Source organism: Hyperolius riggenbachi, chromosome 9, assembly GCF_040937935.1.
Source record: "Hyperolius riggenbachi isolate aHypRig1 chromosome 9, aHypRig1.pri, whole genome shotgun sequence".
Classification (NCBI taxonomy): domain Eukaryota; kingdom Metazoa; phylum Chordata; class Amphibia; order Anura; family Hyperoliidae; genus Hyperolius; species Hyperolius riggenbachi.
In genome coordinates this window covers 245,997,963-246,023,819 of record NC_090654.1, presented here as the reverse complement: position 1 = coordinate 246,023,819, position 25,857 = coordinate 245,997,963, and the positions used below count along the sequence as shown (strand labels likewise).

Sequence of the window (25,857 nt, the reverse complement as noted above, 5' to 3'; positions counted from 1 at the left end):
TTAAAACACTGTAATTCAGCCGCCAGCAATAGCTGGAAGCCGAATTACATAATTCCCCACTACCTATGTGGTCCTGAAGGCGGAATAGTAATTAACGCCGCCAGGATTTGTGCAGCAGCAGGATAAGCAGTATATCGGCTATATCCTGCGTAAAAGTCTCCCAGCGGCGAGTTCTCTCGTGTGCCCTATAGAGACTTCCTGTTCCTCTCCTGGTCCCCTTGTTCCACCGCAGGCTCCCCTGTTAGCAGTCTTCGACCAACTGGTCATAGACTGCTCTCTTCCGCTGCAGGAGGCTTTGGAAGTCCTTAGGAGCCTGAGTGCTTCCGAAGATGGACAGCTCCGCGTGCTCGCGCATGTTCAGTATGGAGCTGTCGATCTTCAGGAGCACTCAGGCTCCCGAAACACTCAACAGTGGAAAAGAGCAGTCTACGCCCTATCGGTCAGAGACTGCTTACAGGGGAGCCTGGAGTGGAATGAGGGGACCAGGAGAGGAATGGGAAGGCTCTATAGGACCCAGAGCCTAGCCCCACTCCTTAGGTAAGTATCTGTTTGTTTTATTCACTCCAGACTCACTTGAAAGGGAACCTGAACTTAGAGGGGTATGGAGGCTGCCATATTTATTTCCTTTAGTCTTCTTGCACACTGCAAGCGATTCCGATTCAGATTCCGCTTTTTAATCAGTTTTTACCTCCGATTCAGATTTGCAGTGTGCAAGGAGCAAACTGCAAATCTGAATGTGAAGTAAAAACAGATTAAAAAGCGGAATCTGAATTGCTTGCAGTGTGCAAAAGGCCTTTAAAGGATACTGCAGCCGAAAGGCTGCTGAGAGATAAAACCTGCAATGTGTAGGGAAAGAAAAGTACATACTCACCGCACCCCTCGCTCCCTGCCGTCGGGTCCTGCTCGTCAGCCACAGCTCCCGGTACTGGCCGACTCTGCTGACCCCTGACCCGGACATACTGCGCCGCGCATGCGCAGTATGTCCTGTAATCTTCGCTTCTGGCGTCGCATCATGACGCCAGAAGAACGGACACTCCCCCGCCTCCTGCGTGTGCGCTCCAGCGGCTCCACTTTGAAGCTTTATAGTGGAGCCGCTGGAGCGCCCGTACTTCTGGCGTCATGATGCGACGCCAGAAGCGAAGATTACAGGACATACTGCGCATGCGCGGCGCAGTATGTCCGGGTCAGGAGAGTCAGCCAGTACCGGGAGCTGTGGCTGACGAGCGGGACCCGACGGCAGGGAGCGAGAGGAGCGGTGAGTATGTACTTTTCTTTCCCTACACATTGCAGGTTTTATCTCTCAGCAGCCTTTCGGCTGCAGTATCCTTTAAGCAATACCAGTTGCCTGGCTATCCTACTGATCCTCTGTTCTAACACTTTTAGCCATAGACCCTGAACAAGCATGCAGTAGATCAGGTGTTTCTGACATTATTGTCAAATTTTGCCGGCGCCCAAATTACCCTCTGAGTGCCACTATAGCTGTAATTTAATTACAGTCTATGGCGGCACCCAAATGTCCTGCGCCCTTTTTACCTGTCTCGCCTCACAGGAATCAACAATCGGATCCCTACTGCAGTCGCCTGCAGGTCCTCTCTGCCCAAGCGCAGGCTTCCTGGCTTTTTCCTCCCCTCCGCTCTTGAACCGCATAATGATACGCGGCGGAAGGAGGGGTAAGAAGCCAGGAAGCTTGTGCAGAAAGGACCCGCAAGCTTCCTGTTTCCGTAGCGCAGCGAGACTTTAGTTCATAGTCGCTTGTTTCAATGTAACTTATAGCGGCCACCCGGGATGCAGGAGCGCTTACTGAAGGGGCCAGCGATTGTCCCCTCTTTACTAAATAGTCGTGGGTATGCTTACATGCATACCAATGGCTTCTGCTCAGAGTTCCTTTAACTGGCATATTTTACAGTATATTCAATAAATTGCCTCATCATAAGGCTATGTCAGCATTTCCTGCAGCGTAAGGACTCAAGCATTGAGGCTAGGTGCACACTTAGCAGAAACGCAAGTATTGCGGAAACCGCTGCATTTTTGCCGCTAATGGACGTCTATGGGCCGCAGGAAAAAAGAATATGTAAAACGCATGTGTTTTGTATGCGTGTGTTTTTAAAAATGCTGGCTTTGTTGCGTAATATGAAAAACCGCTTTCCATGCATTTTTATATGCTTTTTTTCTAATAGTTTTCCCACTTCCTGTTGTCTTCCTAGTGATTAGCATAAAACAATCGAAAAACGCATACTAAACGCATATGTGAAATGCAAACGCATAAAAACACCCACAAAACGATTGAAAAACGCATCTGCCGAAAAAAACGCAAACGCAGTAAAAATGCACACAAAAAAACCCGCACATGACAGAAAACGCGACATTTCACGCTCTGGTTTGTGAAGCACTGGATGGGACTAGTTGTTTTCTCTCAGTTAATACACCAGCTGACCTGTGAAGATTTTGTAGTACTGCCAGTCTACCATAGAAGCATATCCTTCCTGTGGTAACCTGTTGGTTGATTCTGCCTGAAGAGGCGTGGCTGCCAGTCTCCACATTACTGTTTAGTCTTTGTGGTCCTATGCTGAGCCTAAATAACTGTGTTCTTGAAGAAGTCGTTTTTTAGGTTATTTTTCAAGACTTCAGACAATGGAATTGGCTCTTATTATTTATATATTTGTGTAGAGCTGAAACATTTTCTGTACCACACCTGAAGTGAGAGGGATATGGAGGATGCCATATATATTTCCTTTTAAAGGGAAGGTCCAAGCAAAAAAAAAAAATGAGATTCACTTACCTGGGGCTTCTACCAGCCCCATGCAGCCATCCTGTGCCCTCGTAGTCACTCACTGCTGCTCCAGTCCCCCGCTGGCAGCTTTCTGACCTCGGAAGTCAGGGCCAAATTGCGTACATTTTTACACATTCCCGCTAGTGCAGGATCATTAACACATACATTTTTACGCGTTAGTGGTGAAACGCGTACATTTTTGTTCCTGCACTAGCTGGAATGCGTGAAAATGTATGCAATGTGGCCCTGACCTCCGAGGTCAGAAAGCTGCCAGCGGGGGACTGGAGCAGCAGTGAGTGACTACAAGGGCACAGGATGGCTACATGGGGCTGGTAGAAGCCCCAGGTAAGTGAATCTCATTTTTTTATTTTGCTTGAACCTTCCCTTTAAATATAAATATATTTCCTTTTGAAAATGGCCTGGCTATCCTGCTGATCATTTGCCTCGAATGCTGGGAATACACCATGCAATTTCCAGTCAGGTAGATGGGTCGATAAATAATTTCCAACAGATCCGATCTGATTTTCGATCATTTTTCTGATCCCTTCTATACAAATCAATCAGAAACACGATCGGAAATCAAATCAGACCTGTGAGAAATTATCGACCCATCTATCTGATGGAAAATTGCATAGTGTATTCCTAGCATAATACTTTTAACCATGTACCTTGAACAAGCATGCAGCAGATCAGGTGTTTGAAGTCTGACTTGATGAGCTGCATGCTTGTTTCAGGTGGGTAATTCAGATCCTACGGCAAAGGAATCAGCAGAACTGCCATGCAATGGTACTTCTATAAAAGGAAATAAAAATGGCAGCCTCCATATAGCTCTTAGTTCAGGTAAACTTTAAAGGGGTTCTGTTTACCTTTTTAAAAACAAAAACTGCCACTTACCTGGCGATTTTATCGGCTCCCTGCAGCCGTAATGTCCCGCACTGTCCTCCTACCTACCACAACCTGGCTTAGTCTGTCTGGTTCTAATAAATGCGGGGTGAAAACTTGTCATTATTGTGGTGTACATAAGCGCACACGGGAAGCGATATCAACCTCAAATGGACATAGGTTTCCAATTAAAGAATTCATCAATTGCGGCACACCATATGTAATATACCTTATCACGTGTACGGAGTGTTCCCTACAATATGTGGGGTGCACTACCAGATCTTTACGTGCCAGAATTGGTGAACATTATTGCGGCCCAGGCTGGCTTAGTTCCAACATTTCCAATGTAGCGAAGCATTTTCGCCAGGTCCATGGTGGCAATATGGCTTCTTTCTCCTTCCATGGCCTGGAAAGGATTCTCCCAGCTCAGAGAGGGGGGGATTTGGTTAAACGACTTACTAGCCGAGAGGCTTTATGGATCTTTAGACTAGGAACAAGAACCCCCAAGGGTTTAAATTCCCGTTGGGATTTGGCATTAATAACGTAATGTAGAGTTGCTCCTTTATCTTTGTTCTTTTGGCTCTTATACTGTCTGTTTTTATCTTATTTTATGAGCTTTTTCTATATACTTTTAAATAAAATCTGATGGAATGTAGACATACCGTATAGGACACATTATCCGAGAGAGCTGTTTCCCTCTGAGATGTGAATATCCCTTCCTGGATGTGGTGATTAAGGGGAGTGTCTGCATTTGTGGGACCTCCCCCACCACAGGAGGATGGTATATATGGTGTCCAGTGTCATTGATTTTTTAGCTATGAGTAAGAACCGTTTGGTTCGAAACATGTCAGCTATATGATGTGTGATTTGGTGTGGATACGTCCATAATAAAGGAACTTGATCAAGGGATATCGTGCGGACATCCCCCTTCTTTGCTTCTGTCTTGTTGGATTGGCCTGTCCTGGATCCGGCACTGTCCCAGGGAGGTGTGAGCGGTTTTCTGGTGTTTTATACTTTCAATGGAAAGTATATCTGGTTGTCCACCTGTTTCTGTGTCTAATACTTTTAGTCAAAGACTCTGAACAAGCATCCTGATCAGAGGTTTCTGACAAATATTTGACAAAATTAGCTAAATGACTTGTCTACTTCCTGTTTCTCCTGCCGGAACTAGACGAGCAGCAGCTACGGAGGGCAGATTACAGGGAGACCCAGCGGCTGCAGGCACATCACAGGGGAGACCCGCCGGTGGCGTAAGTGCCTTTACGCTGCTGTTCTGCATGGATGGAGAGGAAAGCACTGGATGCCGCCGGAGGAAGAGGCATCATGGGCGGCCCATGGCCGCATACATGGCAAATACTCTTTCTTTCTAGGTCAAACATGATGACCCCAAGGGGGTCGGGCCTACTCCAGGACAATTTACAAACAACTGGAGCAATGCGGGGGTTGCTACAGAGGGCGCAATCCGCGTCATGACGCCTTAACAGCAGGTACGGTGTTTAATACCTGTCTGTCAGTTCAGATTTCGAGAAGCTACAACAGCTCTACTAGAAATGAGCAGTCCATGCAAGCCTACAGAACAGGAACACCAAGTGCTGAATCATGTGTAAACAAATGTCTTCTACTGTTAGTGCAAATAAAAAAATATCACATAAAGTACTCAACATCTTTTCTGTCTTCAGTTGAAACACTAATAGGCTTATTACAGGTTGGCAGGTCTTGGTATAATAAACCGGAATATAATAGAACTTCGTTTAGGAACAAGTTTTGGGGGTTTTTTTTGGGTCCCTGCAATAAACTGTATCCTGATATAGCAGAAAGTGGGCTGGTGCATGCGCAATACATCAGTTGGACAGTGGGTGGGCTGGCAGCCATTTGTAGCCTGCTGTCTGCACACTACTGTGGACCCATGTGGATTACCTCAAAAGCACTGGCCTGTGCATGGGCCGCATATCTTGTCACATAGCTCCGCCCTCCTCTACTCGAGAAAGAAAACACTATGGGATTTTTTTAAGCAGGGGCCAGGGCTATGTGACGGAAGCAGGCGGCCATGAGAGGTTTTTGGAGGAACAAACTAGGCAAGTAATTATAACTTTCATGGCAATAAGATGAGAGCAGAAAATGAAACTGCCATTTTATACTGTATAGTGTACCTAATGGGAAAAAAGTGCCCCAAATGGGTACTTATCTGAGGTATCCCCCTCCACCTTGCTGTTCCAGTGCTGGGACCCCTCTGAGGTTCATTGACAAGGGCTAGTCAACAAAGCTCCACCACACTGTGCAGGCAGCTCACGTCTCCACAGTAGCATGAAGACAAACTGGCTCGGTTTTTCTACCATACCCGAGCAGTGGCTCCTTGCTACTGTGCAGGAATGAGCCCAGAGATGTAACAACAGACCCTGGAAGGAATAAAGCCGCAGGGGGGCCCATAAGCCCCAGCGGGCCCCATGGGGGGAAGGGGGAAGTTTCTTTTCCCTGTCCTGAGAGACTGACAACTAAGGGCACAGAGAGAAAAAGCTTTCTGCCCTCTGCACAATTGTAATGACTGCATCTTCTCAGCCACTGATAAGGAATCATACAAAGTTTTGTAGATAAAGATTTGTAGACAGTCCCTATTCAGAGTGCAGCAGGCTCTTGTGTACAATGCCCAGCCCCCAACCTCTACACCTCCCCAAGTGCTCTGTACTGTAGTAAAGCTGGAGGAGTCTGCAGAGCCAGTTCTGCTCCATCAGAGGAGGACAGAGTGAGTGTAATAAGCGGAGGCTGGGAGCACATAGTCTAGGCTGAGGGCACTGTTCTCTTACTCCACCCACCTGCTCCGTTGTCCCCCCTCCACAGCAACATTACCAGGCTACTCATCTGTATAGCCTTGGCTGCTGACTAATCATAAGTATTTGGTACCGATAAATCAGTCTTCTTTATGTATACCAATCTTGCAATGTGATTGGTCCAATTGTGTAAATTAATTGATCTACTCAAGCAATTTCGATTAGTCCAATCATGCAATATGATTGGCCTAATCATGCAATTAAATTGATCCAATCTGATTGGTTCAATAGTTCCTTTCCATTGGTCGTCTGGTTGATACAATCTAACTGATCAAATTGTGCAATTCAAATGGTCCTTTCATACAGAGTGATTTGATTGATCCAATCATGCAATTCGATTTGTTTTATCTGATTGGTCCAATAGTACCCATTAAAAGTACAATCCCATGGCCGATTGATGGTTTCTGATCACCGCGGGAATTCTAGTTTACCAATTTGATCAGATCAATGGAATCGATCCATTTTTTGAAATAATGCCATCAAATTGGTTAGCAGGAAATTGCCTGCTAATGGTCACGACCGGAAATACTTGTTTGACCGTGAGATTGTTAAGTTAATGGACACCTTAATCATGTAATTCAATTGGTCCAATCATTATTATTACTATTCGTATAGTGCCAACATCTTCCGCAGCGCTTTACAGAGTATTTATAGTCACATCACTAACTGTCCCTCAGAGGAGCTCACAATCTAATCCCTAATATAGCCATATGTCCTTTTTAGTTCACAACTAATTTTTATGGGATATAGGATGAAAACTGAGTGCCCACAGGAAACACATGTAGATACGGAGAAAACTCCGTGCAGATAGTGCCCTGTGATAGATTCAATCGTGCAATAATTTGTTCAATTGTGCAATGTAATTGGTCCAATCATGCAATTCCTTCAGTCCAGTCTAATTGGCCCAATCATACAATACAATCTGATTGGACCAATTGAATTGCATTATTGGATCAGTCATTCATTTATATTAGTCCAGTCTGATTACCCTAATCATTGGTACAATCTAATTAGTCCAATTTGAGATGGCACGCGCATTGTCCAGAAAGATCGGGCATAGACGGCACTGTCTGCTGTTTCCATCAATGCATTGTGATTCACTGCAGAATCACAAAGCATGGTTGCAAGCAATTCAGCGCATTTATGATTCCATCGATTATGATGAATGGAATTGCAGCCGAGAAAAATTGTGCAACGCAGTGTCATGCCATGCTTTGGCTATCTACGCCTTCATAGCTTGCATCTTGATTAAGTGTACCTGAGGCATGGGATCTCAAAATGTTATACATACCTGGGGCTTCCTCCAGCCTGATCGCTCCCATCCTCCGTTGGCTGCAGCTTTCGCCAACTGGCCCCAATAAGTCATCCAGTCAGACTGTGCGCGCTCCCATCTCCCTCCTGTGGCCTGGAGAGTTCTGCGCCTGTGCAATATGTCCCGGACCATAGTACATTCCGGGGCAATTTGCAGAGGCTACAGCCAGCAGAGGAGGGCGGCATGGGATCGATCAGGCAGGAGGGGGCTGGAGGAAGCCCCAGGTGTGTATCAAATTTTTATATCCTCTCATCTCAGGTTCCCTCGATTAGCCGCCGGATCACCTCTTCCGCATCCCCGCTCATACCCGCCGCGTCGGATTCGATGCCCCACTCGTCCCCGCTTATCTTCTGCTCGATTCCCTGCCATTTTCCCCTCGTGGGGAACGAGCAGGGAATCAGCGGTGGCGAAATCCGACCTGTCGGATCTTATCAATCGAGCCGCTTCAGCAGCTCATTTGATAATACACATCGGAGCGTCATCTACGCGTGTAGATGAAGCTTTAAATAAGGGAACAAGACCTTAATGGCTCCAAAACTTGGGAGGTATGTTGGTCTATGCCCTGCTAAATCTACTGATTGTACAAAATGCATAAAAATACTGACAAGTGGATTTGCAGATCACACAGATAGCACTAGATTAACCCCTATGTGTTCCTAGCTCCAGTTCCTCAGTTACAGCAGCCGCCTCTGGCTGAGGTGTGACAGCGGAAGCTCCTCGTCTCTGTGGTACCAGAGGAAGGACAGATGCTTCTACGACCACACAGGCTGCTCCTGGCGCCATCCTGCTGCCAGTCATGTGACCCCGCCCCCTCATTCCCTGCCGGCTGCGTGCGTGCGTGCGTGCAGGCGTCAGAGAACAGCAGACGGCGCCGAGCCGCGGGACACAGAGGAGGGCGCGTGCTGTGCTCGGTGAGCGGGGCATTGTGGGTAAGGGGGAGGAGGGGAGCCGTTGGCCGTTCGCTTCCTGTGGAATTTTCCAGGCAGGGGCGGGCGGGAGCACGCGCCTAGCTGTGAGGCAGCAGGGGGCGGGGCCTATCCGCACTGCGTATAGCTAGAGTGCTGCTGGGAGAGAGAACGTAGGGCACCTCCGGTTATACAGCCGTTATGCGGGGCTCTACAGTGTAGTCTAGGATGGCGTGATTGTACTCGGATAATACGATACATGTGTCACTGTATGGAGTATAATACACGGAGACTTGTATGGCGAGGCTATGAGAAGAGGCGCTGTGATGGTCGCCGTTCTGTGCTCAGGGCTGCGCACTTAGTTATTAGGGTCGGCAATTCTGATGAACCCTAGGTTTTTTTATAATTCTCAAAGAAAAATATACCTTTAGAAATGTTTAAAGGGCTAAACCCGCCCTAATGTTGCAAAAAGATACTCTACCGCATATAAATTAATGAATAATAATCTAATGTTTATTTGGGACATATTAACAAAACAAATATAATAAAAGTCCCTCAATCAAACTGCCAGTCAGCAGTACCTTCTAGAAATGTATGGCTGTAGCAATACACAATGGTAATACATCTTCACTGGATAAAGTGCTCAGTGCTATATGCTGCAAAAATGTGCAAAAGATCACAATACATCAAATATCCAGTGGAAAAAAAACATCAAAAAATGTGTTTGATGTATTGTTTTCACAGGATATTTGAAATATTGCGTTTTTTTGCAGCACCGAGGGCCCGTTCTCACCTGAGCGTGAATCGCACGATTCCGCTCACGGCAAACCGCTAGCGTTTTAGCAAAAAACGCTACACAATGGCTATCATTCAAAAAGCATTTTCGCATGCGGAAATGCTAAAAACAGCTGACTTTACCGACCACTCAGCAAAGTCAGCATTCATAAAGGCTCTTTCCGCATGAAAAAATGACATTCCCGTGCAGAGCGATACATTTCCGCCTTGTGCGGAGTTTTTCTAGATTAATCTAGAAAAAGTAACAAACACATCCATTCATAAACATTAGAGCAAGCTGTATCTGGAAGGAAAATACCGCTTGCTCGACAGTAGCGATAGGCGGGCGGATTACATGTAAATGAATGGGAGGGACCTCCCAAGCAGCATCAGGCAGAGGAGCGCACGGAGGGAATCGGGCAGCTTTTATGTTTCCGCATGTCTTCCGCCACACTACCGCCAGCTTCCTCCAGAAAACCTCCGCACTTGTATCGCAACAGGCAACTTCTTTATGAATGCCCACCCAGAAGTCTTAATTACCGGTTGCGGAGAAGAACGGTGTTTTCCCGCACTACCGACAGCCTCTTTATGAATGATACCCAATGTAGCGAGTGGCAGTGTTCTCACTGCCACGGTTGCGGTTAGCGATAACCGCAACCGCGCTGCATGCAGCAGTTTGCCGGCGATGAGCGATCCGCGATTTGCGATCGTATTGCGATCGCTCCAAAACCGCAGCAGTGTCCAGTGATTTTTCCGCGCTAATCGTGGGAAAATCACTCCCGCAAAACGTTCTGCGATTCTAAGTGTGAACGGGCCCTTAGGGCTGGTGCACACCAGAGCGGTTCTCGAGCGTTTTTAAAAACACTAGCTGTTTGAAAATTGCTTGGGTAATGTATTTCAACGGGCTGGTGCACACCAGAGCGGTTCCTTTTTTGCACAAACGCAAACTCGGCTGCAGCATTTTTTAGCTTTCTGATGCGTTTCTGCCTCAATGTTAAAATATAGGAAAGTGTAAAATGGCTCTGAAAAACGGTAGATCAGAGCGGTTTTGCCGCGTTTTTGTTACAGAAGCTGTTCAGTAACAGTTTTACTGTAACAATATATGAAATCTGCTACACAAAAACACTCCAAAAATGCTAGGCATGTTTAGAAAACCTCTCTTGCCTAGAATCGCTCTGAAAATCTGCTTCAAAAATTAGCGTTTTGCGGATCTGCTAGAGGTTTTTGGTGTGCACTGGCTATTTAGCAGTTTATCCAGTGAGGATTTATTATTACCGTTGTGTATTGCTACAGCCCTACATGTATAGAGGGTACTGCTGACTGGCAGTTTGAGGGATTTTTATCATGTTGTTTTAATTGATATGTCCCAAATAAACTTTGGATTATTTTTCATTGATTTATATGTTGTGGAGTATCTTTTTGCAACATTAGGGCGGGTTTAGCCCTTTAAACCTTTCTAAAGGTATCTTTTTCTTTGAGAATTATTGTTGTCAATTACCTTTAAAGTGATCCTAAAGTCAAACCAAAAAAATGAGTTTTACTCACCTGGGGCTTCCAATAGCCCCCTGCAGCTGTCTGGTGCCCTCGCCGTGTCCCTCCGATTCTCCTGTCCCCGCCGGCAGCCACTTTCGGTTTCGCTGTCAAAGCCGACAGCCTGGGAACGCGAATGATTCTTCGCGTTCCCAGCCACAATAGCGCCCTCTATGCTATAGCAGCATAGAGGGAGCTATTGTGGCTGGGAACGCGAAGAATCACTCGTGTTCCCAGCCTGACGGCGAAACCGGACGTGGCTGCCGGCGGGGACAGGAGGATCGGAGCGACACGGCAAGGGCACCGGACAGCTACAGGGGGCTATTGGAAGCCCCAGGTGAGTAAAACTCATTTTTTTGGTTTGACTTAAGGTTGTAATATTGATGAGAATATATATTTGCTCTGAGTCTTGTTGTTGTTTATGATTGATGGAACCCTATGTTTTTGTCATGTTCAACCACTTCAGTACCAGCACCCTCTGCCCCCTTAAGGACCAGATGGTGCTGGTACAGTAAACCACCGCTTCCCGACGAATCGCCGCAATAATCTGTCGGTCACACCGCTCTATCCCCGCCGCAGGCTGCTCTCTCTGCCGTTGCTATGACGGCAGAGCGCTGTGCGCCGGTCAGGAGCAGCTTTCATTGGCTCCTGACCCTGTCACTCAATGTAAGCCAATGGGAACGGCTTACTGGAATGACGGGGCCAGGAGCCAATGAAAAAACGGCTCCTTCCCGGCTCACAGTGCTCTGCCGTCATAGAGGCGGCGAGAGAGACGGGCGGGGGCGCGCAGTCAATGGGATCAGAACCGCAGCACCACCCGCCCGCCGTAGATTTAAACTGCGTCGGTCCGCAGGTAGTTAACCACTTTGGTACCAGCAGCCTCTGCCCCCTTAAGGACCAGAGGCTGCTGGTACGCTAAAACGCTGCATCCCGACGAATCGCAGCAAAAATCCGCCGGTCACGCTGCTCTGTCCTCGACGCACGCTGCTCTCTTTGCCGTCTCTATGACAGCAGAGCGCTGTGCGCCGGTCAGGAGCCGCTTTCATTGGCTCCTGACCCTGTCACTCAATGTAAGCCAATGGGATTGGCTTACAGGAATGAGCCAATGAAAACGGCTCCTGCCCGGCTCACAGTGCTCTGCCGTCATAGAGACGACAGGGCTGCTAATTGCGGCGGGTGGAGAGCGGCGGTGTCGGGCGGGACGTGTGGTGAATGGGACGTAGAGTTTATGTCCGGTCAGAACCGCAGCGCCACCCGCCCGACGTAGATTTATACTGCGGCGGTCCTCAAAATGTTAAGAAGTTAAAGAGGAACTCCAGTGAAAATAATGTAACAAAAAAAGTAAATCATTTATACATAATTATTGTAAAAATGAAGCAGTCAGTGTTTGCCCATTGTAAAATCTTTCCTCTCCCTGATTTACATTCTAACATTTATCACATGGTGACATTTTTACTGCTGGCAGGTGATGTTAGTGGAGTGGAAGGAGATGCTGCTTGCTTTTTTGGCAGTTGGAAACAGCTGTGAACAGCAATTTCCCACAATGCAATGCAGACAACAAACTGCCAGGACCATGGTCCTCACAGTTTCCTGTGGGAGGGGTTTCACCACAATATCAGCCATACAGAGCCACCTGGAGATCGGTTTGTGAAAAGGAATACCGCAAGCGATTCGGCCGGCGGCACCATAGTCCTCTATGGCAGAGTTTCCCCGCACGATTTGCCTGTGGGGAAACTCTGCGGCATCGCGGCGGTTTCCGCATAAGTGGAAACGGGCCCTAAATAATTTCTATCTGTATATCTGAGGCACTGTGGTGACGTATATTATAGGCGCAACGTAGTAATTTTTTCAGAATACCATTTTACGTTAAAGAGACTGTATTGAAGAAAAGTTACCCTGGGGGATACTCGCCTCGGTAGGGGAATCCTCTGGAACCTGTAGAGGCTTCCCCCGTCCTCCTGTGTCCCACGGTGGTCTCACTGCAGCCCACTGAATGCATAGCCGACAATTTGTCAGGCTGTGCAATATTTACCTTTCCCTGTTCCAGCGGGGGAGCTGTTGTGGCTCTCCACTCAGAAATAGCCGACTTGCTCCTGTGCAGTAGAGCGAACCCGACTGGAATCGGCTATTTCCGAGCCAAGTGCCTCTACTGCGCTGGAGCTGGGAAGGTAAATATTTACATCCCCACCGTTTAGGTATCTCGATCGCTGCCGCCGTGGGACACAGGAGGACGGGGGAAGCCTCGATAGGTACCCCCAGGGGCATTTTTTTCCCATACGGATCGTCTTTATAGGAAACCTGAGACAGGCTGGGTAGAAAAAAAAAAAGATACATTCCTGGGGCTCCCTCCAGCCCCCTTCTGGCTGATTGCTGCCACACCACCTGGAGCCTCAGCTAGTCGGCCCGGTAATTTTAGTCAGGGGAGTACTGCACATTTCTGGCTGCACACGCGCCCCCATTGCACTCCTGTTGTCAGGAGCGTACAGGCGCAGATCACTCCCAGTGATGGTAGTACAATGGGGGGAGCGCAGCCAGACTGCGCATGCTCTGACTGAAATTACTGGGCACGAATAGCAGAGGATCTAGGTGGCGCAGGAGAATGGGGAGGGAGCGATCAGCCTGAAGGGGGCTGGAGGAAGCCCCAGGAATGTATATTTATATTCGCCCATCTCAGGTACACTTCAATTGCAGGCTAGTTTAGGGGGCCCAGCAGGAAACCTCATAGGAAAATTCAGCTAACATGATTGGATGGAGGGCACCCTCTCAAATTGCTAGGTTTCCATTAGGTCGTAGTAAACTACGCCCACACTATTCGGCCAATCACAATGCTTAATGCTGGGATTGGAGAACTATTCCCTATGAGATTTCCTGCTGGGTTTCCTAAACTAGACTAGCGCCAGAAAACTCATAGGGAACAGTTCTCCAATCACTGCACCCTCTACAGCATAAAGCATTGTACTACAACATCTGAAATCTAGAAGTTTGAGAGGGTGCTGTGCACCCAATCGGGATAGTGGAATTTCTCTATGAGGTTTCCTGCTAGGTCCCCTAAACTAGATGCATGCCTATTAATTATCCTGGTTTCAGCATCAGAAACGCTTCATATATCTGTATACTTTATATTGAATATAGCCTCATCTTCCCAGTGATTTATACCCTAGGCCAGAGGTTCCCAACCGGTGTGCCGCGACACATTTATGTGTCGCGGCAGCACCAGCTATGTGTCGCTGCTCTCTGCTCCCCCTGCTCGTCTCCCCCGCAGATCGCCTTATTATCTTAGCAGCGGCCGCTCTCCCCTCTCCAGCGCATGTATTTATTCAAGCAGCGTATCTCTCGGCTGCTCTGTGTGTGATGCACAGGTAGCAGGGCTCGGTTACCATAGTAACGGCGATACATATCGCCGCTGCCCTCCTTCCTGCGCATCACACACAGAGCAGCCGGGAGATACGCTGCTTGAATAAATACACACGCCGGAGAGGGGAGAGCGGCCGCTGTTAAGGTAATAACAGCGGCGGGGACGGGCGGGGGGCACCACCTACCCATACTGGCTATACCGGGGCACTATACTGGCTATCCTGGGGCACTATACTAGCTATCCTGGGGCACTATACTCGGGCACTATTCTAGCTATACTGGGGCACTATACAGGCTATACTGGGGCACTATACCAGCTATACTGGGGCACTATACCGGCTATACTGGGGCACTATACCGGCTATACTGGGGCACTATACCGGCTATACTGGGGCACTATACCGGCTATACTGGGGCACTATACCGGCTATACTGGGGCACTATACCGGCTATACTGGGGCACTATACTGGCTATACTGGGGCACTATACTGGCTATACTGGGGCACTATTCTGGCTATACTGGGGCACTATACCGGGGCACTATACTGGCTATACTGGGGCACTATACTGGGGCACTATACTGGCTATACTGGGGCACTATACTAGCTATACTGGGGCACTATACTAGCTATACTGGGGCACTATACTGACTATACTGGGGCACTATACTGGGGCACTATACTAGCTATACTGGGGCACTATACTGGCTATACTGGGGCACTATACTAGCTATACTGGGGCAACTAAACTCCCTATACTGGGGCAACTATGCTAGCTATGCCACTGCACCCTCACCAACCCCCCCCCCGTGATTACTGAGCCCCTCAGTGTGCCTGCAGCATCAGCAGATTGTTTCTGAGCCCCTCATTGTGCTTGCAGCATCAGCAGATTGTCACTGAGCCCCTCATTTTCCTGCAGCATCAGCAGATTGTCACTGAGCCCCTCATTGTGCCTGCAGCACCAGCAGATTGTTACTGAGCCCCTCATTGTGCCTGCAGCATCAGCAGATTGTTACTGAGCCCCTCACTGTGCCTGCAGTATCAGCAGATTGTTACTGAGCCCCTCACTGTGCCTGCAGCATCAGCAGATTGTTACTGAGCTCCCCACCATTGTGCCTGCAGTATCAGCAGATTGTTTCTGAGCCCCTCACTGTGCCTGCAGCATTAGCAGATTGTTACTGAGCCCCTCATTGTGCCTGCAGCATCAGCAGATTGTTACTGAGCCCCTCATTGTGCCTGCAGCATCAGCAGATTGTTACTGAGCCCCTCATTGTGCCTGCAGCATTAGCAGATTGTTACTGAGCCCCTCATTGTGCCTGCAGCATCAGCAGATTGTTACTGAGCCCCTCATTGTGCCTGCAGCATCAGCAGATTGTCACTGAGCCCCTTATTGTGCCTGCAGCATCAGCAGATTGTTACTGAGCCCCTCATTGTGCCTGCAGCATCAGCAGATTGTTACTGAGCCCCTCTTTTCTATCATACGGGACGTGTCATGTATATCTGAATGTTTGGCATGATGTGACGTGTCACGGATATCTGAATGTTAGGTTGGGAACCACTGCCCTAGGCTAATTAGCTATGCGGAATTATCCATCACAGAGCATTCTGCAAGACCAGGCATATTTTGTACTGGTCACACGCTGGTCACTTCCTGGGTACACACGATACGTTTTTCCGCTCGATTTTCCATCCGATTGTTTTTCCCGCTCAATTCTCTTCCACTTATTTTTCTTATCTTTTTCCATTCTCTTCTATGAGAAATTGAGCCAAAAAAACAATCGGAACAAATAGCGGACATGTAGGAGATTATCTATTGAACCCATCTATCAGGGGTAAAAACGTATGGTCTAATCCCAGCATTAAACCTGGAGAAAGGGGTGCCATCTTATCATCCCACTGTTCCTCTTCTTAAAGCCTGGTACACACCATGGAATTTCCCATTAGATAGATGGATCGATAGATAATTTTTGAAAGATCCGATCAATCAGAAAAAGAACGTAAATTAGATCGGACCTGTTGGGAATTATCTATTTGACCCATCTATCTAATGGGAAATTGCATGGGGTGTACCAGGCTTAAAGGGAACCTTAACTGAACGGGGGGTAAAGAGTCTTACTTACCTGGGGCTATTACCAGCCCCCTGCAGCAGTCCTGTGCCCTCGGAGCCGCTCTGGAATCCTCCGGTCCCCCGCTGTCACTTAGTTTCGTTTTTGACGACTCACCAATCGGCCGGCCGCCATGCGTATTATTGGACGCATTCCCTACTGCAATTAGCGCTGTTGCGGACCGCAACGTGTACAAAAATACGCATTGCCGCATTCTGCACGCGTAGATATGCAGCAACGCGTATTTTTGTATGCGTTGTGGTCTGCAACAGCGCTAATTGCAGTAGGGAATGCGTCCAATAATACGCATGGCGGCCGGCCGACTGGTGAGTCGTCAGAAACGAAACTAAGTGACAGCGGGGAACCGGAGGATTCCAGAGCGGCTCCGAGGGCACAGGACTGCTGCAGCCGGCTGGTAATAGCCCCAGGTAATTGAAACTCTTTACCCCCCTCTCCCCCGGTTCAGTTAAGGTTCCCTTTAAGACCCAGGGCTGTGGTGTCGGTACAAAAATCTTCCGACTCCTCAGTTTATGAAAACACGACTCCAACTCCGACTCCAGGTACCCAAAATGGCTCTGAATCCGACTCCTCAACTCAAACTCCTTAGTCTAATACAGGGCTGTGGAGTAGGAGTCGTGGAGTCAGGCAATTTTGGGTGCCTGGAGTCGGAGTCGGGAAAAAATGCACCGACTCCGACTCCTAATGAATTTGTAACTGTAATTAAAATAGAAAATATGATACATTTTTCTATTTCTCAGATAATAGTCATTAAAAATAATGTATATATACACTATATATACCGTAATAGCTGTGCTTAGTCCACAAAAATGAAATAAACCAATCAAAATTAGTTACTTGTGCTGCTTCAATAAAGCAGTCCCCGTATTTTTAAGGTCAGATATACATATCTGATTGTGACTGTATATATGATGTGTACACAGGAATCTCTTATATATACTAAATAACATCTATGCTGTAAGAATAAAGCCTGATGTGTAGCTGTGTCACTAATAGAGATGGTCAACGAGATGGAAATAATTCTGCATTGATGTTGATTTATGCAAATGTATGCACTCCCTTTGCTGATGAAATCAAATAATTTGATATGTTGTTAAAATTTGGTTTGGTGACTACAAATTAAAGGGTAACTGAGACGGATGAAAAGTAAAGTTTTATACATACCTGGGGCTTCCTCCAGCCCCCTTCAGTCTAATCAGTCCCTCGCTGTCCTCCACCACCCGGATCTTCTGCTATGAGTCCTGGTAATTCAGCCAGTCAGCGCTGTCCGGCCGCATGCTGCTCCCACAGCCAGGAACATTCTGCACCTGCGCAATAGTGCTGCACAGGTGTAGTATGCTCCTGGCGGCGGAGTGTGTGCATGCGCACTACGCCCGACTGGCTCAAGTACCTGGACTCATAGCAGAAGATCCAGGTGGTGGAGGAGGAGGACAACGAGGGACTGATTATCCTGAAGGCGGCTGGAGGAAGCACCAAGTATGTATAAAACTTTAATTTAATCTGTCTTAGGTTTACTTTGTTACACAGTAGTACTATACTCTACATATGCACTCCCCACAGAGCTGCAGGGAATCCACTGAGAATGCTGTGCACATTGAACACAGAGGTGTTGTCTGTTTACAATCTCCTCATTCCCCTGCAGAGTACCTGCACATCATTCTTACATGTACCCACACTTACATTGCCTAGGGCCTGATAGATGTTCTTTGTTCCGGTTTGTACCTTTTACAAGTACTCTTACCAAGGACTAGTTTTAGTCTAAAGGGAATAAATATAGTAGTCTACATATCCTTCTCACTTCAGTTGTCTTGTAAAATTCCTAAGCGTTGGCAGTTAAGAGACGAATTTCATGTTCCATACTTTTAATCAACAAAATTGTAATATGCAAATTAGAGGAGTCGGAGTCGAGGAGTCGGAGTCGGTGGAATCCTAAACTGAGGAGTCGGAGTCGGTGGATTTTTGGACCGACTCCACAGCCCTGGTCTAATACTTAACAGGGCTGTGGATTTTGTACAAAAATTATCCGACTCCTTAGTTTATGAAATAAACGACTCAGACTCCGGGTGCCTAAAATTACTTCGACTCCAACTCCGACTCCACAGCCCTGCTAAGACCAACACTTGTATGGAGATAAAAAAAAAACCTGAGAATACAATAGTCTAACTCCATTTGTAATGGCAACTGTCACCTCTCCCATTAAAAAACCACCACCATTAAACAAACAAATCTAACAGTGCAAGTGCCTGGACACTCTCCCAGTGTGCTCACACTCATTGCGGCATCCATCGTTCTGCCACAGGAAAAACCCTCGTTCCGCCTAGCGGCGTTTTAGCAGGGGCAAACATGCTTAACCTAAATAAAAGGTAAAAACACGTTTTTGAAGTGGCTTCAGAGTCTCTTTAAACCGGGAAAAAAAATCATGCTGCTAAGGAGATCTGCAGTTTTTCCTCCGTCCTCTGGGTGGCACTGTAACCCTATAAAGAGATTGCCAGCTTTGTCGTCAGAGGAAAAAGAATGGTTGTCAACGTCTGGATCCCCCGGGAGGTGTGTGAAAAACGCTGCGATACGCGCATTGCTCTGCATTGACCTCTCTGCGGCTACCACAAGTTCAGCTCGGGGTTACTGCTCCTGTCTTGTTTCCTTCCACCCCTAGCTATACTGGTTATTACCGTTAAGGAGGTTGAGGAGTATACTGGCAATGGTCATTGACGTCCTTCAGTTGGGGCCAGTTGGTGCATACCCACTCTGGCTGTCCTCCGCCCCCCCCCCCCCCCCCACCCCCCATATCACGCTTTCATCATTGGGAGCGTTCTCCATCTGTGCAGTAGTAGTGCTCTGATTCAGGGATACTTTGGTTTTTTTTTTCTGCACCAGAGGTTTTTATAATCAGAGAAAAACAAGGTTTGCAGCTGATCCAGGAAAACATTTGTGCCTGGAGTGGGGCTTTAAGAGGGTCAGTAGTTAGCAAGTCAGCTTACTCAAACTGGACTTTATTTCAGGTATGTACTGGTAGATACAGTAATAGATATTTTGAATCTGCTTGATTTATGATGACATATAGCATCTCTGTAATTGTGTATTATTTTTGTTCTCTTTAGGAACCATGGATCAATCCAATCACAGTCTGGTTCTGCTCCAGCAGTTGAACATGCAGCGAGAGTTTGGCTTCCTTTGTGACTGCACTGTCGCCATCGGAGATGTGTACTTTAAGGCCCACAGAGCCGTTCTTGCTGCCTTTTCAAACTATTTCAAGATGATCTTCATTCACCAGTCCAGGTGCCAGCTTTGCTTTTGCATTTAAAGTGATACTGAAGTGGGTAAAAAAAAATTTTGATACTCATCTATGGAGAGCGAAGGCTGTGGATCCTACAGAGCAGAGTTCTCCAACCATGTCCTCAAGGCCCACCAACGGTGCATGTTTTGCAGAAAACCACAAACAATTACAGGTGGAGTAATTAGTGTCTCAGCAGAGCTAATAAACAACCTCTGTGGATTTCCTCAGAACATGCACTGTTGGTGGACCCTGAGGACAGGGTTGGGGAACACTGCGAGCCTTCCCAATCCTGTTCCATGGTCTTGTTCCAGCACTGTCACCCCCGTTGCAAGTATTCGACCAAGTGGTCAAAGGTTTGGTTTGTGCCGTATAGGTTGTGTGCATGAGCCTCGGGTGCAAAAGCAACATCCTGTATACGACATAAAGTCCAAGAATCAGTGAGCACACCAGGCTTCACAAGAGCAGAACTGTAGGTTTTTAAACCATCAAATGCACGTGTCAAACACCACACGTCACACGTCTGCACTGTTGTAAGGAAGGGAACCTGCGTGGCCCCGAAACAATTGTCAACGAATGGTTTTTGACACATGCATTTGATGGATTACAAAAAAAACATTTCTGCTCTTGTGAAGCCTGGTGTGCCGACTGATTCTTGGACTAAATTGTAGTCACAAGATATCTGTTGGGAATCTGTGTGCAGTATGTGGGTAGGTAATAGATCCCTTGATTGGCTGCAGCCGCAACTTCCCAACTGTGGCCCATAGGCAATTCACTTTTTTTTTCCTGAGTTTTCTCCAAGGAGATAATTTTTCATTTCTTATTTAAAATAACTTTTCAGCACTTTGCAACTGAAAAAGTATCAAAACATTCATGAAAAAGTACTATCAAAATTATTTTGAGTATTTTCTTGCTATCTGGTGGTTTGAAAGGCATTTTATTGTCAATTTTAAAAAATATCACCTAGGAGAAAACTCAGGAGAAAAATATACTGTATATACTCGAGTATAAGCCTAACTGTTGGGCCCCCAAAAAATGGCCCAAAAGTAGGGGTCTTGGCTAATACTCAAGTCATTACTCTTTGAGTAACCCCCACAGTGCCCCCACTATATGTACAGTGGTGCATTATCTGAGGGAGGCAACACACTTGACATTTCCATGGGAAGTCCCAGCTAACCTCATCTTGAGTTGTAACCTTGGAAGACATACAGGAACAGCTTTCACTGAGTGGTGAGAATCCTTGCAGTCCTATATCAAGTTTTAGATACATGACTGTGGCTGTGCATTCCTTGCTTTATCTTTATGCCAGCTTAAACTTTGCAGCAGGAGTTATTTGCATGTCTATCTCTATTGTGGGCCTATGTTCTGGCTTATTATTGCAATCTGCTGAATTTATGCTGCTTTACTAATATATGGTTGTGGCTGGCCATGGCTGTGAGTGGTGTTATGGTTGAGGCTTTTGCCTCCCCCGGCTTATACTTGGGTCATACATTTTTTTTCAATTTTTTTAAGGTAAAAGTTGGGGTGTTGGTTTATCTTGGGTCGGCTTATACCAGGCATGGGCAAACCTGGCCCTCCATCTGTTAAAGAACTACAAGTCCCACAATGCATTGCAGGAGTCTAACAGCCACAGCCATGACTCATAAAGGCAAATGCATTGTGGGACTTGTAGTTCCGTAACAGCTGGAGGGCCGAATTTGCCCATGCCTGGCTTATACTCAAGTATATACAGTAATTGCATATGGGCCTGTGTGTCTTATGTGCGGTCTGCTCTCTGCTAAGAAGATGCCACTGGCTGGGGTTGAGCAACTTTTTGCTAGAATAGACGATCGCTTCTCTTTAAACCTGAGCATGGGCAGTGAAGCAGAAGGGACATAGTCTAGCGTTGGAGTGGTGAGACTACCAATAAGCGTTGTATACAGCCCCACTGACTGCCTCTGTTAGCCTGGCAATTGAAGCGATTGTTGTTTGGGTCTTGGCTTTGTACAGCCGGGTTGTCATCGATCCTCTGCACCTCATATCTCTGTCACCCCACTCTGAAGAAAACCGAGGAAGGTGGTCCCGGTACCCAGTATGTGGATTGGCATGTGTGATGGTGAAGTGTAGTGAGGAACACTCTGCAGTCTGCAAGAGTTTTTATTGGGCTAGAAGGGGGTTTTCGATACTGAATGAAGCTATTTTGACATCCCTTGACTGATGACCTTTTCTGTTTAATATTAAAGGTAATAAATCCCTCTCGGATCGTACTCGATCAGAGAGGGATCTATCTGTTTTTCAATCTTGTGGCCATTAACTAATGTATGGCCACCTTAAAGGCCCATACCCACGGTTTTCCATTTTTCTCCCCGATTTTTCCAGTGATCAGTTTTCCTGATATCATGTAGCATCCTGTAACATTTTTTAATTAAAGTCAGCTAAACAATATTTAGCGATGTGTGGCGATAGTGACCGTCATGAAAACTCCAGTCGTGGACTAGGCCTGAACGATTTTAGGAAAAGATTGAATTGCACGATTGCTGGCAGAAATTGCGATTTCGATCCAATTCACGATTTTGTTTCCGAATCAAGCTTCAGCACTAAATTTTACCAGTAACAAAGGATTGTTCAGTTCACGTCTTCACAATAAGATCGTTACTCAAGTCTCTTATCACCTCTGGACGTAGGGGCAGAGAACAGGTCAGTATAGTCCTTCTCCTGAAGCCTGTTGTGCAGTAACAGCTCTCAATTTCACAAGCATCAGTTTGTGTGAGCAGCAAGCCAGCAACTTAGAGTCCTTCCTTAGCTCTCTAAGATTCTCTGCAGACTTCACTTTGGCCAATTATCAAGCCTGCATCCACAATTTTGGTTTAGGATTAACAGCCTCAGCTCCTTTGCACAAATTCACAGTCACTGCCCCACTGCCAGGAAGCAGAAAACAGCTTTGCAGCAGAATACAGAGTTGCAGATCACCGCACAACAGTCAGTCACACACCAGTGACACCACAGTCTGTGTCAGTCATCATCACGCTGACATGCTGTGCAAAACAGGCAGAGGGAGGATTGATATAAAACTCTTGATTGACAGGTGTGCGGGCCTGCCCAGCTGATGACCTGAAGTAGGGCAGAAGGTGCTGCCGAGAATGAGAGCCTGCGGGCGGAGTCTACTGCCGCTCAGCTGATAGGTAGCGCCTGCCCTTGAGGCAGAAGTTAGGGGAAAGAGGAGTGAGCCGCAGTTAATTATAGGCGTGCGGGCGAAGTCTGCCGCCTGCTCACGTGATAGGCTGTACACTGGGCAGAAGTAAGGTGAAGAGAGTGAGCTGTTGCCACGTCTAAGAGCCACTGCATAGAGCGGCAAGCTATGCACAGCGGGACAAGGGAATACTAGATTGGCTGCAGAGGGGGATAGCTTAAAAATTCCTGCTTTGACAATTACGAAATCGTTGTTTCCATGATCGCGATTTCTATCCCCAGACGATAAATCGTTCAGGACTATCGTGGACTATTGTTCTGATCCCCATAGACTCTCCTCCGATCCGCTGTTCCCCACTGCCGGTCCCGGTTTAGCGCAGCACGCAGTCCAGCTGCGGCTGCGCAACCGTGCTCGTTCCCGCTCATGTCATCAGAAGCTTACTGCGCGGGCGCAGTACAAGAAACCTTCATACTGTGCCTGTGCAGTAAGCTTCCGATTACGCGAACGGCAGCGCGCATTATTCGGCTATGACAGACGAATAATGCCCGATGCCGGTGGCGGGGAACAGGTTATCGGAGGAGGACGGTGTGGGACATTACTGCTACAGGGGGCTGATAGAAGCCCCAGGTAAGTGGCGGTTTTTATCCACAGAAAGCCCCTACAGAACCCCTTTATGAGACAATTTGGTGAAAGTGGAAAATCTCACTGTGCTTGGGGAGAATCAAACCATTCTAGGTCAGTTGTGCCATGTAACTTAATTATTGAGGAACGTGGGGGTGGGGTTAGTGTTAACTTATGGATGTTATTTTGTGTTTTTATTATCTGTCCAGGAAAATCTTTGAGGGTAGAGACACTTTGATCAAAGCCATTTGTGTGCTTCCACTTGCGATTTGATTTACTTTAGTGTTTTTTCTTTCGACAGTGAATGTATCAAGATCCAGCCAACAGACATTCAGCCGGACATATTCAGTTACCTCTTGCATGTCATGTATACAGGAAAAACTCCCAAACAAAGTGTGGACCATTTCCGACTAGAGGAAGGAGTTAGGTTTCTTCATGCTAACCTCCTGTCCATGACAGCCTCTGAGACGAGTCAAGTTTTGCCTTCAGAAACCATGCAGTCCTCTAATTTGTATGGAATTCAGATCTCAACAGCCCAAAAAACACCTAAAGAAAGCAGCAATCTTAGAAATAATTTGCAAAATACATCAAGAGCAGCTCAACAAGGAGAGCAGCCTCAGCTACAGCTGTCTCTTGCCATCGGTCTTGAAGGTGTAGGCTCTGAGCAGCAGAGTTCACATTTTCCTGCCCAGGTGGGAACCTCCGTTAAATCACTAGAAGACATTCAGAACACCGTAAAGACCATAAAGCAGGAGTCCTGTGACAGCGATTCCATAAAATCTCCTCAACCGTCATTGCTACCCCAAGATGATTCAGAGTCAACGTTCGTTAAAAGTGCTGAGAAAATGTACTCATGTCACTACTGTGGTGAACACTTTGACTCCCGGGGTACTTTGAGGGATCACTTGCATATACATGTATCCCAGTCCCTCCCTTTCGGGGTTCCCACCTCTATTCTGGAGAGTGATGACTTGGGAGAAGTTCGTCCCATACTTGAAAACATCGAGAACACAGAGAGTTGCCGACTCGGGACTTTTGAAGCTCTTCAAAATCCCAGCCACGCGGAACATCTTCAGCTCAGCCAACTCTCCTTCCTGTCGAAGGACACCGATCCCATAGAACTGAACTGTAACTTCTCCTTCCTGCGAAAAAGAAAATTCACCTGTACCGTCTGTGGACACAGATTTGTACGCAGGAGCCAGTTACTGGAACATTTGTACACCCACAAATCTAAACCCCCTAAGCTCAGTCGCTATGACAGATTCGGCAATCAGATAGAACAGGCTTTACAGACTTACTGTAACAGTCTGACTGACAGTACTCAGAAAGATACTGACAAACTGCTAGAACCACCAGACTTCCTTGACGATGAGGAGCCCACAAACTCACAAGAAGATGATTCTGTTCTGGTTGAATAATATTTGTTGATACGAAAGTTTGGTATTTGTGTTTCATATCATGGTTTTCTAGCACTAGGCTAGATTTCCATAAATGCCAGTTCTTTGTGTAGAGTGTGCTAAGAGTAGCTTTTAACGGGCATTAACTCACTGATACTTTAATTGTATTCTTATTTATTGGTAAATACTGTGTTGTGTTGTTACTGACAAATCCTAATTAAAGGGAACAAAAATAAATTGTATCTAAAAATGTCACATCATGCATTGTCAGAATTTACAGATGCTAGAACTTTCTTATGGTGCCCATACACTGTACAATTAAAATGTTGATTTTCCAGTCTATTTGACCAAAACGTTAGAATAGAGTGAAAAAATCTTTTTTTTTTTAGATCGAGAAAAATCTGGGTGTATGTTTTTGAAATTGTATATTGTATGGTAAATTGTATTAGAAAATAATATTACATAAAAATTGAAAGAAATGTTTAAAGAATGGAAACTATATGCATCGTGAATTATAGAAAAAATGAAGGGACTAGAGTATTCATTTTTTAGTCTTTATAGTAGTTATGGATTTTTTTTTATTATTTGGAGCCCTGAAATGAGTGTTGATTTTCTCATACAAATACTGTATTTTTTGGACTATAAGACAAACCTTTTCTCCCTCAAAAGTGGAGAAAAAAAGTCACTGCATCTTATAGTCCAAGGGAATTCAGGGAGTTCCTGACTTGTGATTGCCTGCCGATACGAACCTCCAATGTCAGGGACTCCCTGTACTGTGCCCATGCAGAGGAGGACATGGGGGACAAACGGAGGACACAGGGGGACGCAAAGTGCCATAGAGGAGGACACAAAGGGACATAGAAGAGTACACATGGAGGACACAGGGAGACACGAGAGGTACAAGGGGGCAGGGGGCATAATCCA

The 25,857-nt window shown here is 46.7% G+C and overlaps 1 protein-coding gene across 3 annotated transcripts; it reads left to right on the top strand.

The window, feature by feature from the left end:
- The first annotated feature begins 8,606 nt into the window (after nt 1-8,606).
- On the top strand, nt 8,607-25,188 carry ZBTB25 (zinc finger and BTB domain containing 25). Of its 3 annotated transcripts, none has more exons than XM_068252063.1 (3): nt 8,607-8,700; nt 19,574-19,751; nt 23,838-25,188. In XM_068252063.1, the coding sequence occupies exons 2-3, from the start codon at nt 19,579-19,581 to the stop codon at nt 24,952-24,954; spliced, it is 1,290 nt and encodes a 429-aa protein (XP_068108164.1). In that variant the 5' UTR covers nt 8,607-8,700; nt 19,574-19,578; the 3' UTR covers nt 24,955-25,188. The 3 variants fall into 3 exon arrangements, with proteins under 3 accessions (XP_068108164.1, XP_068108166.1, XP_068108165.1); XM_068252065.1 differs by lacking the exon at nt 8,607-8,700 and adding an exon at nt 8,818-8,867; XM_068252064.1 differs by lacking the exon at nt 8,607-8,700 and adding an exon at nt 8,875-9,064.
- The last annotated feature ends 669 nt before the right edge of the window (nt 25,189-25,857 follow it).

What these genes read in the sequence shown, in the direction of transcription:
- ZBTB25 (XM_068252063.1), top strand. Translation starts at nt 19,579, where the DNA reads ATGGATCAATCCAATCACAGTCTGGTTCTGCTCCAGCAGTTGAACATG. An exon ending in ATCTTCATTCACCAGTCCAG is followed by an intron (nt 19,752 to 23,837) that starts GTGCCAGCTTTG and finishes TTCTTTCGACAG; the next exon opens with TGAATGTATCAAGATCCAGC.